Genomic DNA, 14,857 nt, shown 5'->3' with positions numbered 1-14,857 from the left:
ATCTGGTTCAAAATGACAAAGAACAGATCACAGTGAACGACCTGATAATCAAAATGAAGGAGTTTACAGATGATTGTTATAGCCATCCGACGATTCAGCTGGAACTACACAATTATTTTGGTGAGCAGCTCATCGTCACGGACGTGAACGGCAAGTCAAATGTCGTAACATGCAGGAAGACAGCATCTTCAATTCTGCATAACGTTTATGCAAAAAAGGTCACAGATGAGGATGCACAGAAGGACCTGATTCTCAAAACCGCTGCAGACCTGCTAAAGAGTGACATAAGAGCAGTGCCGACATCCCGTGCAATGTACCCCAGTGATGATGACATTTCATCGCGTGGCACAAACTTAGAGTTTGTTCCAAAGTCCGTACAGCTTCTTCTTGAAAACATCTTCAGTGGAAAGGAAACCAGCGTGAAAGTCTCATTGATTGAACAGGCAATTATGCAGGCATCTCGCCCACGGTTGTTGCTGTGTCCCCTACAAATCGGACTAGCTGTGCAAATGCATCACTGTTTTGATTCAAAGTTTCTCATTGACACATTGTACTCTCTAGGATTCTGTTCATCGTACAAGGAGGTTCTGACCCATGAAATGAATGCTTCCGTTTCAGAAAACAACGTTGCGTTTCAAGTTGATGGCCACTTTACCCAGTATGTTGCAGACAACCTCGACCACAACACAGCAACACTTGACGGGTGCAACACGTGTCATGGGATGGGAATGATCACCCCTGTCGCCCCGACCATCGGGAACACAGACAGGATCAGTAGAACTGACGTCAAGCCAGAAGAATAGTGAACAGGGCGAAAGTTGACATCCAGTACTGCAACAGACGAGCGTGTGATGGCCTGCTGAAGCTGAAATTTGAACAGCTTGAAATCTTATTTGTAGTAGGAGTAATATCAAAGGTGGATCTGCTGTGGAAAGCTTGCTGGCTGTTGCAACCCAACAAACCATCTTGGTCTGGTTTCATGCAAACCATCCACAAGGAAAGCTATCCAGGACTGTCTTCCGTAATATTTATGCCGATGATCGACTTGAATCCCAGCGACACCACGTGCATATTTTCTACCCTGCATTTCATCTATGCTCAGGCAAAGCGCAGCAACACGACACCTGTGTTAACATTTGACCAACCCTTATGGTGGAAAGCTCTTGGCATCACCTCCAGTGAGCCAGATGGCAGCGACCTTAAACACATCGTCCTTCACCTTGGACCATTCCATCTGAAAATTAGTTTCCTGGCGTGTAGTGGCCACCTGATGGAAGAAACGGTTCTTCATGAAAAGCTGTCCACTGTGTATGCACCAAACGCAGCGAGCAACATGCATCAAGGGAAAGCTGTGCTGCGTGCCATTCGAGGACACATACTTGTTGACGCAGCACAAAGCATGCTGTTGCTGTCCGACACATTCCGTGGGCCACTGTCACTGCCCGAAAGTGACACAGAAAAGAATAGAGATAAAAACACGCAAGATGAGCAGACAGGAACACTTTCGAACCCTTACGAGTCTGAACTCAATGTGAACCAAGTTGACGCACTGACCATTGATAAGGACACTGATGTGCAGCTTCACGGTGATCTAGAGTTAGAACCAATTTATCAGCTCCCCTCTGTTCTTTTTTTGTGTCTTTTTCTTAATGAAGATCATCTTGTTGACTACTTTTCTTGGAATACGTAAAAGTATGATAATCATCAGTAGCTAAATACAGGTATTTTACTGTAAATAGGTAGCTGTTAGAACAACGTGTGTGCAAGTTCACACTCTGCCGCCCACCTAAGCAACTGCCCGATTCGACAGCATGCGAGTGTACCTGCAAGCACAAGAATGGATGGGACTCAAAGTGGCCATGGATCCCACGGACTAAGGCTGGAAACTTGAGCGTGGCATCCTTGTTCCAGTGCACAGATCTGCCGGCAGCACCAGTCGACATGTTAAAGATGATTCGCTGCACATGCAAAAGTGGCTGTGACACAAAACAGTGTAGCTGCAGAAAACACAGACTTGAGTCCACATCTGGATGTGAGGAATGTCGCGGTGTTGGCAGCTGCAACTCGCCTCTTCCGTCTTTTGAAATGTGAAACATCGTAACCATCATGTTTTCCTCAAATGGTAGTCATATTGTGTTATGCACTCTTTTGTTCACCTGAACATGACTTTGAATGAACACCAGCCTTGTTTTTCCAGTAAGTATTCTGCTGAAGAAGACTAAGGGATAGGAAGAGGTACAGTCGTATTAAAGAATGTGTATTTATTTTATTATCCGTACGTGAACAACGCATTGTTCATTTCATTTTCATTATTTTATCATCCCGTTGCTTGGAAATTCGGGTCGCTTCCTCCAAAGAAAAGCTTGCAGCAACAAAGTGACGCTACCCAGATGTGCGCATGGGTGTAATCATCTAACTGCATTAATGGCAGAATGACCGAGGTCTTTTACGTGTTACTGTGGTGACACGGGGGTGGGACATGGATACCGTTTCTTAGTCTGTTCATACCCTTGAAACTTGTCCGTCCACCGTGCTAATGAATTTTGCATTATAGATGACAGTAGGCAAAGAACTTTAAAATGAAGCCCTGTAGAGTGGAATTGTGCAAGGTCATTGACCAAAACAAGGGGTTTTATATGTGACGTAATCAAACCGTCATAAAAAAAGTTATGCAGAGGCTGCCAACGGTATAACTCTAGGTGAATGTTGAGACAGGCTATCTAAATGTGTTGCAACAAAAAAACTGTCTGTAACTATTTTCTTTGGGTCTAAGCATAATTCTGGACAGGCTCCCCACGCTATTTGTAATCATCGCAATGTATTCGTAGCGCTCGGAAGGCATTCGCAACGCTCGCAAGGCATTCGCAAACATTCGTTATGTCTTGCCATGATGAAATGATGTGTACTGTCTGGTGGCTGGAGAACAAGTGACGAAAAGACGCGATCGCAAGAGCTTATATGGCATTCGTTTGTGTATCCGCTTTATTCGTAAAGTGTTTGCAAGCACTCGCAACAATCGCAAGGCCACTCGCAACATTCGTAATACATTCGCAGGAATTTGTATATGAATTCGTATGCATTCGCAACGATCGGTAGAAATTCGCAAGCACTCGTAACCATTCGTAATACATTCGCAAAGATTCGTAAGGCTTCGAATTTTCAATATTTTTCCAGCCCATTCGCCTCTTTTTTTGTCGAATAAAACATGTTCGTATACGCACGGATATTCGGCACAGTAAAAGACAGGCATTATGGATTATGCGAACATCTGGCGAATGGTTGCGAATTCCTCACAAACAATGCGAATGGGTTAGGAATTTTAAACATTGTTTGGACCATTTTTTGCCAATCCATAAGAATGTTGCGAAAGGCTTACAAACGCTTGCGAGTGACTGTGATTGCTTGAGAATGCCTCACAAACATTAACTCTCCCGATCTGGCTTCGGACTACATAATCAGGATGATGTGGGTTGAGTACTAACCATACTCCTTAAAGAAGGATTCAACGTTACAGTCATAGCTAGCAGACGCCCCACTACATTGTTTTAGGGATGCACTTCCTACCGCCTCTTTGCTTATCGTGGGTTGTACAATCCTTCTTTAAGGAGTACAGGTAGTACTCAACCCACATCATCCGGATTATGTAGTCCGAAGCCAGATCGGGAGAGTTAAAAGGGAAATAGAATATTCAGAACTAAACTGAGCAACCCCAACTAAAACGTTCATTCCCGTGTCATTTTATTCAAACGTTATATTCCAATAAAGGCCCTGCACTTGGCTACCTGGTAGACTTTTCGGATCAAAGATTTCTTTGATAGGTATCACGTGACCGCCGCCGAAGTAAGGGTACCCCCAAAATCAACCTGACAAAGACGTAAGGTACCATTTAACAAATCGACAAAAAATCAGAATAGGCGCAGCTTGGCAACTTTTACATACGAGAAGAAAGAAAATTGTTTATCTATCCAGAACAGGTAGTTTTGTTATGCTATCTTGTGTATATCATGTGTTATGCCATTTCTACTGATGCAGGTGTATAAAGCATGAGCAGTAGAAAATGAGAGGATTTTGCGTCCATGTTGAGGGTGTACCATGACAAAAAGCGCTGTATTTTAGCAATGCCTTAATGAATTAATTTAAAACTTTCAGGATATTAAGTATACATACGACACTTATTGAGAGATAGCTCCAGTCGGACATGGTGAACTTGGTCAACCTTGCTTGTTAGAAGCTGACATCCCATCTGGATGCTTCAATTAAATGTCCGTGAACATCTCCAGAGGGGATGTCACCTTGCTACCCTAATGTTTTGGCCGCCATATTGAAAACAAAATGGCGGACTTTCAAACAGGAATGTTCACACATTTTCGCTCATAGTTGGTGTTTGTGGGTACATTTAGTGTTTTTTCCAATGTTTATTAATGTGATAAAGACGTTGAGAAATGTTTTATTTTTGTTGGACAAATGAAAAAGGCGATATTGGACATTTGTAAGTTATTTTGCATATTCCGAATGTCTTTAATCCTTTCAATCTTAACAGTTGGTTTCAAGACTCTTGTCATTGTGAAATTCAGCAACATGTAACCATCTATAAGTTGTGAGAAAGCTTCTTGAATTGACTCAGACTCAGCAATTGTTGCCAGGATTTGCGGAAAACAAGCAAAATAGCAATCTGCTGAGAACGGTAACGTAGGATTCCCTGCGCAACGTTACTGACATCATTGTAGAAAGGCTACAGAATAATGACCATATATCCCAAAAGCATTTAAAATCAGAAAATAAAGCATTATTTATCAAAAAAATCAGCTCATCTACCTCTAGACAGGCACTAAATCGGTAGGTCGTGGGTTCGAATCCCGGCCGCGCATGGTGAGTTAAGGTGGATATTTGTCCGATCTCCCAGGTCAACTTGTGTGCAGACCTGCTGGTACCTCACCCCCCTTCGTGTGGAAAGATATTGTATTCATGTCAGAGTTCGGTGGCTTATAGAAACACGAAAATACCCAGCATGCTTCCTCCGAAAGCGGCGTATGGCTGCCTAAATGGCGGGGTAAAAGCGGTCATACACGTGAAAATCCACTCGTGCAAAAACACGAGTGTACGTGGGAGTTTCAGCCCACGAAGGCAGACAAAGAAGAAAAAGCTCGTCTAGCATAAAGTGTGATATTCGTCCTTCAGTAAGGGGACACATATTTCATCAGTGAGTGAATCTGAATCTATGATATAACATTTTATAAAAACGTTGACGTGAGTTGAACAAGCCTGAGGACAAGACATTATCATAGTGTGCAGTTGCTGACTTGCCTAAGACAGCAGCCAGATGGAGAAGAAGTTCCAGGGAGGTGAGTATTCAGTTGGCCCATGTCCGCTCATAACAAGGCTCCAGCCCCTGTCTTTGACACCATTTGGACAGTGATCAAGAAATGTCAAGCAATGACACAACTATTTGAAGGCATCTGTACTGCGAGGCCAAAATGCTGCAAAATGGCAACGCAAACGGAAAAGTTCGAAAGATGGGGGTCTTTCATTTGCACATACACTTTTTGAAGGTGATTAGGCGGTACATGAAATCTTCATGACTTGACGAAATCTTGAGCATTAGAGAAACCACAGCTCCCACAAACAATGCCGACAAACTCACTTTGAAAGCTCTATGGGCTCTTCTTTGCCAGTTTTCCGCATAAAATGTCAGTTCTGGAGAACCTACATGCAACTGGTGTTTGTTATTCTGCGTTTCACACGATTACTTCGAGACAGTGACTGGCTTTTGTTTCTCTCTTCATTTGCTGAGATGCTCCAATACTTCGCAGAATGTGTTCACGTGAACTACAACACATGGGGAATCTTTTTTTTTCTTCTGGTTGATGTACAGTCCCCGGCGAAAGAAACGCAACTCATTCGCGCCCGCTGTTGCGAGTGATTTTTCGTCATTTTCAAATTGTCGTAAAATATGAACCAGATAAGATAAATCAAAAAGAAAAACAGATTCGTAGAGGATAATTTACTGGCTGTACGACAAGTGCATAGTATTTAATTGTTTTTATCGTTTACTTGTTCATAAATTGTGTTAAACAGGGTAGGGGTCAAGCGAATCGTGATTGCAGGCAAACGTGTCTCTTCAACATGCTGAGAAAATCGTAAAAATGCAAAAACGATTGCAAAAAAAAAAAAATTTTTTGGAGGAAATTCATTTCTGAAGCCAAACGCATACGTCCCCCCTCCCTCAACACATATTTACACACACATGCACACAAATACACACACGCATATGCATAGGCTACACACACACAGACACGCACATCCATACATACAGATAAAGGAACAGACAGATACACGAACAAAGTCGCGATGTGCAGGAGCACTACGCAGTGCTAAAATGGACGCCAACTGTCACTTTGATGACTAATTCTCCAAAGTTATATTTCTCACATTTAAAACAACGGACACAGACACAAAGACACACGCACACACAAACACTCATGCACGCACGCTCAAACATACACGGACAGACGCACGGACACACATGAACACGCCGGCCCGCCCGCCTGAAGGCACAACCACAACTCACACACACGTAGGCACACACACGTAGGCACACACACACACACCCACCCACACTCACATACGCGTGCGCGCACGCGCTCGTACACAAACGCGAACGCACACGCAGATGACTTTTTTTTTAAACGTAAACACAAACATACTGATTCACACAGAAATACCTGTACAAACGTGTGTTTGTGGCGCGCGCGTGCGTGTGTGTTTGTATGTGTGTGTGTGTGTGTGTGTGTGTGTGTGTGTGTGTGTGTGTGTGTGTGTGTGTGTGTGTGTGTGTGTGTGCCTACATGTGTGTGTGCCTACGTGTGTGTGAGTTGTGATTGTGTCTTCAGGCGGGCGGGCCGGCGTGTGCATGTGTGTCCGTGCGTCTGTCAAAACCATTCGTTCTGGTGTCCAGGAGTTTTCTTCTTCAGGCCACTGGCGCTCGTTCTCCCCGCAAACGCTACTTGTGTCAGTACGAGCGATGACGCCGAACGACAACACACCTGTCTCGGTTCAGTCGTCGTTGTCGGTCCTGTCTTCCCCGCAACGTCTATAGTGACAGCGGTTATCGCGGAATGCCTCTCAAAACATGCTGCGGTCACGAATGACTGAACATGGCTGTCGCACTGCAATTCTCTCCCAAAATTGATCGTGTTTACAGGACTAGGAAACGTAAACTAGTAATCGTATTTAAATGACACTTTGGCAGTATTTTTAACATTTACTTGTCTGCATGCATGCAAAGTCATGATTTTTTTGTATGTAAACCTTTTAACCTATGACATGTTTTAAAACATTTTTCGGAAGATTGCTTATCATCTCAACAAATACATGTAACGATGCGGACATACGTCTCGTATATAGACTTGAGATCTTGAAAGTTTCGAATCAATCCATTCAGTCGTTTCTGAACTATAGAGCTTTTTCTCATGGTACACCTCAAAATGGACGCAAAAACCTCGTTTTCTACCGCTCATGCGCTCCACACCTGCATCAGTAGAAATGACATAACACAAGAATTACGCAAGATGGCAAAAGAAAACAACTTGTGCTGAATAGAAAATTGATTTGGCTTTCTCCTCGTTTTTAAATGTTGCCAAGTTAAGCCTATTCTGAATTTGTGTGGATTTTGTAAATAGTACCTTACGTTTTTGTCAGGTCGATTTTGGGGGTACCCTTACTTCGGCGGCGGTCAAGTGATACCTATAACAGAAATCTTTGATCCGAAAAGTGTGCCAGGTAGCCAAGTGAAGGGCCTTTAATGGCATACACAGTTTGCATAAAATGACACGGGAATGAACGTTTTTGTTGGGGTACGAATATAGGTGCAATAATTGTCTTGCTCAGTTTATAATTCAATGTTAATGTTCATTATCAAGAATATGCTAAGGACAATTGTAGTGGATTTTAACAATGACGGAGATGCTTGTTTGATATGTGTAAAACAAATCCGTGCCTTCCTGGGTCATGTCGTGCACGGCACATCCGGAATTTTTGAAGGAATGTTACGGTGTTTATCACTAATCGGATGGCATGAGTTGCAAGCGAATGAATTCATTATTTTTTTATTAAATGTGCATTATTAAAGAATGAAATTCATTCGCTTGCGGCTTCGTGGCAGGCGGAAGAAAAAATCAGCCAGATAAGTTTTCGTTATTAATTGTGTGTCTGTGCACGTTAAAGACCGTTGGGTCGATATATTTGTGAATGTATTGTTTTGTCAATAACAAACGTTCCAACAACCTACCTTTCTTGTTTTTTTATTCTGGTTTTAAAAATCAGTTAAGCGGACTTTTAGAATATTTTAAATGGCGACGGTTACATTAAACCATGTCCCGAAGCTCATGTAATTATACGCAGTCGAAGCAGTTAAAGGATTGATAACAATTATGAACAAGAGAAAGAGAACAAGAAATATCAGTTTGCACTGTACTGTCGTGTGCCCCTTTGAACAGTCTTTCTTGTGACAGGTTTGTTGGTCCAGCCAGCACAGTGGATGTTCAGTGCAATGTTTCCCCCCGTGTGGAGGTGAGGACGAAGGGACAGCTTGTGGCGGAACTGGGATGGAGACTGGCTCAGCTGATCCTGACGCTAGAACAACTTGACCTGATGAACAGAGATCCAAAGCTTGTTTGCATTACCGGGCCTCCAGGAACAGGTGATTTAAAAGCAATTCGCGTAAAGTGTAATGAAAACATTCAGTAAACCTATCACACACACACACACACACACACACACACACACACACACACACAAACACACACACACACACACACACACACACACACACAGACCTAGGTAGGGAGAGAAAGGTCCCCTTAGCCCTTGTTAAATCATTCACTCAAGGAACCGGTAATAAATTATCTCAAAAAGGTGTCAAATCGAGAATAATGATACCTAGCTCCCTCTATAATGATTATGTATACCACCACAACTCCGTCCAGATTTGTACATGGGATGATAGCATCCTTTTTCGACACTTACTAACAACCTACGGCTTTCCAGTTCAGAAAAAACAATATAGGCTTGGTTAAGATTCAACAAGTCGCGTAAGGCGAAATTACAACATTTAGTTAAGCTGTCGAACTAACAGAATGAAACTGAACTCACTGCATTTTTACAGCAAGAGCGTATATTCGTAGCATCGTCAGTCCACCGCTCGATGCAATGGCAGTGAAATTGACAAGAAGAGCGGGGTAGTAGTTGCGCTGAGAAGGATAGCACGCTTTTCTTTATCTCTATTCTTTTTAACTTTCTGAGCGTGTTTTTAATCCAAACATATCACATCTATATGTTTTTGGAATCAGGAACCCAGAAGGAATAAGATGAAATTGTTTTTAAATCGATTTCGGAAATTTTATTTTAATAATAATTTTTATATTTTTAATTTTCAGAGCTTGTTTTTAATCCGAATATAACATATTTATATGTTTTTGGACAAGGAATAAGATGAAAAATAAGATAAACGTAATTTTGGATCGTTTTATAAAAACATAATTTTAATTACAACTTATAGATTTTTAATGACCAAAGTCATTAATTAATTTTTAAGCCTTCAAGCTGAAATGCAATGCCAAAGTCCGGCCTTCGTCGAAGATTGCTTGGCCAAAATTTCAATTAATTTTATTGAAAAATGAGGGTGTGACAGTGCCGCCTCAACTTTTACAAAAAGCCGGATATGACGTCATCAAAGACATTTATTCAAAAACGAAAAAACACGTCTGGGGATATCATACCCAGGAACTCTCATGTAAAATTTCATAAAGATCGGTCCAGTAGTTTGGTCTGAATCGCTCTACACACACACACACATACACGCACAGACACACACACACATACACCACGACCCTCGTCTCGATTCCCCCTCTATGTTTAAACATTTAGTCAAAACTTGACTAAATGTAAAAACATGAGTATAATCCTCTCTTAATATCAGAGGAGCACCAAATCCGACTTTGTCTGGTGCCTAGTTTTGTCAAAAAGAAGACAACTGGGCTGAGGTGCACGAGAAAGTTACCACCCAAACGGGAGCTACCCGCAGTGTTGGATTGGTTGAAAACTGAGATGTGTTGCGATTTCCACGAATCAGAACCCGCGGTTTGCTCTCTCCTGTTTGGGTGGCACCCACTTTCGGTTCGTGCACCTCAGCCCTGTACAATGGTCTTAGTCAAATAAAACTGTATTGGTGCGTGCAATAATTATATTTGTTAACAGCTAAGTAGTGCAATTCAACTAACAAGCAACCTGTGAAATTCAGGGACAGTGCAATGTACCACGTCACTCTGCGTTGTTAACAGTAGCCTTGTGTCTTTCAAAAGGCAAGACGGTGGTGCTGGTACTGCAGGCGGTACGGTGGATACTACAGGGACGAGACGTACACGTTGTCAGCACACGTTGTGCAAGTTGGGCAGTGTCCATCTTGATCCAGCGTCAAATAACGAGTACGGCAACGAAAGCAGCCACACGACAACAGCAGAAATCCGGCAAGGCGATTTTGCACGAGTATGACATAAACAATCCAGAAGACGTAACCAGGGCAGTCAAGGAGTTGAGTGAGGCAGCAGGTAGAGATGGCAAGCTGTGTGTCATCCTTGATGAGGCAGTCTTTCATTCAAGGTTAGTACTTACCCAACAAACATTATGCATGCGTGACTAATTAATGTTTTAACATAGAGGGGGAATCGAGACGAGGGTCGCGGTGTATGTGTGTGTGTGTGTCTGTGCGTGTGTGTGTTTGTGTGTAGAGCGATTCAGACCAAACTACTAAACCGATCTTTATGAAATTTGACATGAGAGTTCCTGGGAATTATGTCCCGGGACATTTTTTTCCTTTTTTTCGATAAATACTTTTGATGACGTCATATCCGGCTTTTTTGTAAAAGTTGAGGCGGCACTGTCACACCCTCATTTTTCAATCAAATTGATTGAAATTTTTATAAAGCAGTCTTCGACGAAGGCCGGACTTCGGTATTGTATTTCAGCTTGGTGGCTTAAAAATTAATTAATGACTTTGGTCATTAAAAATCTGAAAATTGTAATTAAAATTATTTTTGTATTGTAACATTTTTCTTTTATATAAAACGATCCAAATTTACGTTCATCTGATTCTACATCATTTCCCGATTCCCAAAACATATAAATATGTTATATTTGGATTAAAAACAAGCTCTGAAAATTAAAAATATAAAAATTATGATCACAATTAAATTTCCGAAATCGATTTAAAAACAACTTCATCTTATTCCTTGTTGGTTCCTGATTCCAAAAACATATAGATATGACATGTTTGGATTAAAAACACGCTCAGGCTCGTCAGTTTCACTCCGTTTCACTACGCGACTTGTATTAATGTACAGTTGAAAGTCAAGATTGGATTTTTTGTGAAAGCATAGGACAGTTTCTTTACGCAATTAAAAACAAGTCGCGTAAGGCGAAATTACTACATTTAGTCAAGCTGTGGAACTCACAGAATGAAACTGAACGATTTGCATTTTTACACAATGACCGTAGTCCGCCGCTTGTGCATAACGGAGTGAAACTGACGAGCCTGTTCAACGCAGTAGTGGTTTCGCTGTGCTGCATAGCACGCTTTTCTGTACCTCTCTTCGTTTTAACTTTCTGAGCGTGTTTTTAATCCAACCATATCAATTTGATTGAAAAATGAGGGTGTGACAGTTTCTTTCTTTCTTTCTTTCTTTATTTGGTGTTTAACGTCGTTTTCAACCGTTCAAGGTTATATCGCGACGGGGGTGTGACAGTGCCGCCTCAACTTTTACAAAAAGCCGAATATGACGTCATCAAAAGTATTTATCGAAATTAAGAAAAAATGTCCGGGGATATCATTCCCAGATACTCTCATGTCAAATTTCATAAAGATCGGTCCAGACACACAGACAGACAGACTACACACACACACACACACACACCACACCACACCACACCACACCACACCTCACCTCACCTCACCTCACCTCACCTCACCTCACCTCACCTCACCTCACCTCACCACACCACACCACACCACACATCAATCAATCAATCAATATGAGGCTTATATCGCGCGTATTCCGTGGATACAGTTCTAAGCGCAGGTATTTTTTTTATTTTTATTTTTTTATTTTATGCAATTTATATCGCGCACATATTCAAGGCGCAGGGATTTATTTATGCCGTGTGAGATGGAATTTTTTTTACACAATACATCACGCATTCACATCGGCCAGCAGATCGCAGCCATTTCGGCGCATATCCTACTTTTCACGGCCTATTATTCCAAGTCACACGGGTATTTTGGTGGACATTTTTATCTATGCCTATACAATTTTGCCAGAAAAGACCCTTTTGTTAATCGTGGGATCTTTAACGTGCACACGCCAATGTAGTGCACACGAAGGGACCTCGGTTTTTCGTCTCATCCGAAAGACTAGCACTTGAACCCACCACCTATGTTAGGAAAGGGGGGAGAAAATTGCTAACGCCCTGACCCAGGGTCGAACTCGCAACCTCTCGCTTCCGAGCGCAAGTGCGTTACCACTCGGCCACCCAGTCCACCACGACCCTCGTCTCGATTCCCCCTCTATGTTAAAACATTTAGTCAAAACTTGACTAAATTAATATAAACAAGTCGCGTAAGGCGAAATTACTACATTTAGTCAAGCTGTCGAACTCACGGGATGAAACTGAACGCACTGTATTTATTCACTAAGACAGTACAGCTTCGTCAATCCCCGCGTGAAGGAAATCGCTCACCTTCCACGTGCAAAACGTAGTGATATTGACACGCCAGATTAGCGCGGTAGCGTATTGTGCTAAGCAGGAAAGCGCGCTTTTCTGTATTCTTGTTAACTTTCTGAGCTTGTTTTGAATACAACCTATCATATCTATATGTTTTTGGAATCAGGAAATGATCACGAATAAGATGACATCATTTTTGGATCGATTTCTTACATTTTAATCGTAAGACTAATTATTCTATTTTCGTTAATTGTGATCACATTTTAAGAGTAAACATGACATATGTATATATTTTTAGATTCAGAATGTGATGAAGAATACAATGCAATCAATTTTAAATCTGTTTGCGAAAAATCGATTTTAATGACAACTTTAATGAGCAAACTCATTAATTAAATTTTAAGCCTCCAAGCTGAAATGCAATACCAAAGTCCGGGCTTCGTCGAAGATTACTTGACCAAAATTTCAACCAATTCAACCATACAGTGCCGCCTCAACTTTCACGAAAAGCCGGATATGACGTCATAAAATCCCTGCGCTTAGAACTGTACCCACGGAATACGCGCGATATAAGCCTCATATTGATTTATAAAAAAAATGAAAACAACGTCTAGGGATATCATTCCCAGGAACTCTCATGTCAAATTTCATAAAGATCGGTCCAGTAGTTTAGTCTGAATCGCTCTACACACACACAGAGACACACACACACATACACCACGACCCTCGTCTCGATTCCCCCCTCTACGTTAAAACATTTAGTCAAAACTTGACTAAATGTAAAAATGAACACAGAGGCAAAAACCGGTTGTTGCAGCCTGAATGCAATTGAGGCCAATACAGAAATAGATTAATCAAAAAAATAAAAAATAAATATCTAGCTCCCAGCGGCACTTGAACCCAGAGCGACGGATCGACATTCCGAATCCGTAACCACTGCACTATGCTGCTCGTGTGAAAAATGCGTAATGAAAAGATGTAATATGAGTTATTCAGTCGTGATGGTTTGAAAGCTCGCCACCTTCGCCGAATGACTCGAGCACGTTTGTTTCGGTCAGTAACTGATCGAACTGTCGGTTTTGAGCCACTCTGTTTCAAGCATTTCACCTAAATTAAACAAGAATGTCACAGTTCGTGTCTATGGTGCAAGGTAGCCGACCGTCTCATTGTAGCCAAGTTACGACAGTTGCTCGATTGACGCATTTCACGTCTTCGATATTCTGTCTGAGCTCATTTCCAAATGAGCTGCCTTAAAAACAGGAATGTCCTGCAATTGTAGTATGCGTTGGAGGTTTCTTTTGGATGGGTAAGGACCCTTAAGAAGCGATATCGTCGTATAATGATGTCAAGTGAGAGACCCTGCAAATTAACATTGAAAGTGGGAACTTCGGAAGCAAAGTTGCCAGCTACTCGGTATGCAAGAGCTAAATTGAAAGCCGAGAGTTCTGAGGTCAAGGTCGAGGAAATTGGGGGAATCCCAATTAGTGCGCATGCGTTTGTAAACGGTAGGCTTGGTGACCAGAGGAAACAAATCTCATCGCGAGTTCGTAAATGGGCTAACGTTGATCGCGCTGTAGCTTTTACAAAAGTTGTTGCTTCTGCCTGGTTGAACGAAAGGGTCGGTTCAAAGCTGTGATGATTGTCTTGAAATTGAATGACTGTCTATAATAATGATTTTGTTGACCAGAATGTTGGGGAGAATAAAACATTTTTTGTTTATGTGGTAGCGAAGTCGGTTATGTTAAACCTCTTCTTTTTTTAATGATTGTGTATCGGTAAAACTGTTTTGGACAAAATAGGTTGGTTAGAGCGAACGTTTGGGTTACTGGTAAATTTGAAAAGGCAGAAATCAATCATTTTTGGGAATCAAGATATAAGGTGTAGTGAAAAGAAGATAAGTTCAGTGACTTTCATATTAATTGGGAAAATGTGTTTCCGAATTTTACAAAAGATAAATTGTTGTACTTTGGTATTTGTAAATGTTTGTTTGTCCTCGTTAATTGTGAACAGGATGTATGTTTATATAAAGTTGAAAGTCAAGATTGGATTTGTTTAGCCTACGCGCGTGTGTGCATGTGTGTTA

General features: G+C 41.6%; 1 protein-coding gene across 1 annotated transcript in view; it reads left to right on the top strand.

The window, feature by feature from the left end:
* The first annotated feature begins 1,030 nt into the window (after nt 1–1,030).
* LOC138979553 (uncharacterized) overlaps nt 1,031–14,857 on the top strand; it is a 45,868-nt gene continuing 32,041 nt past the window's right edge. Inside the window, exons 1-3 of the mRNA XM_070352267.1 lie at nt 1,031–1,596; nt 8,511–8,698; nt 10,359–10,656. Coding sequence (XP_070208368.1) covers nt 1,031–1,596; nt 8,511–8,698; nt 10,359–10,656 — 1,052 coding nt within the window. The remainder of the gene's footprint in view (nt 1,597–8,510; nt 8,699–10,358; nt 10,657–14,857) is intronic.

Source organism: Littorina saxatilis, linkage group LG11 (genome assembly GCF_037325665.1).
Source record: "Littorina saxatilis isolate snail1 linkage group LG11, US_GU_Lsax_2.0, whole genome shotgun sequence".
NCBI lineage: Eukaryota > Metazoa > Mollusca > Gastropoda > Littorinimorpha > Littorinidae > Littorina > Littorina saxatilis.
This window is presented reverse-complemented; position numbering and strand designations above follow the sequence as displayed.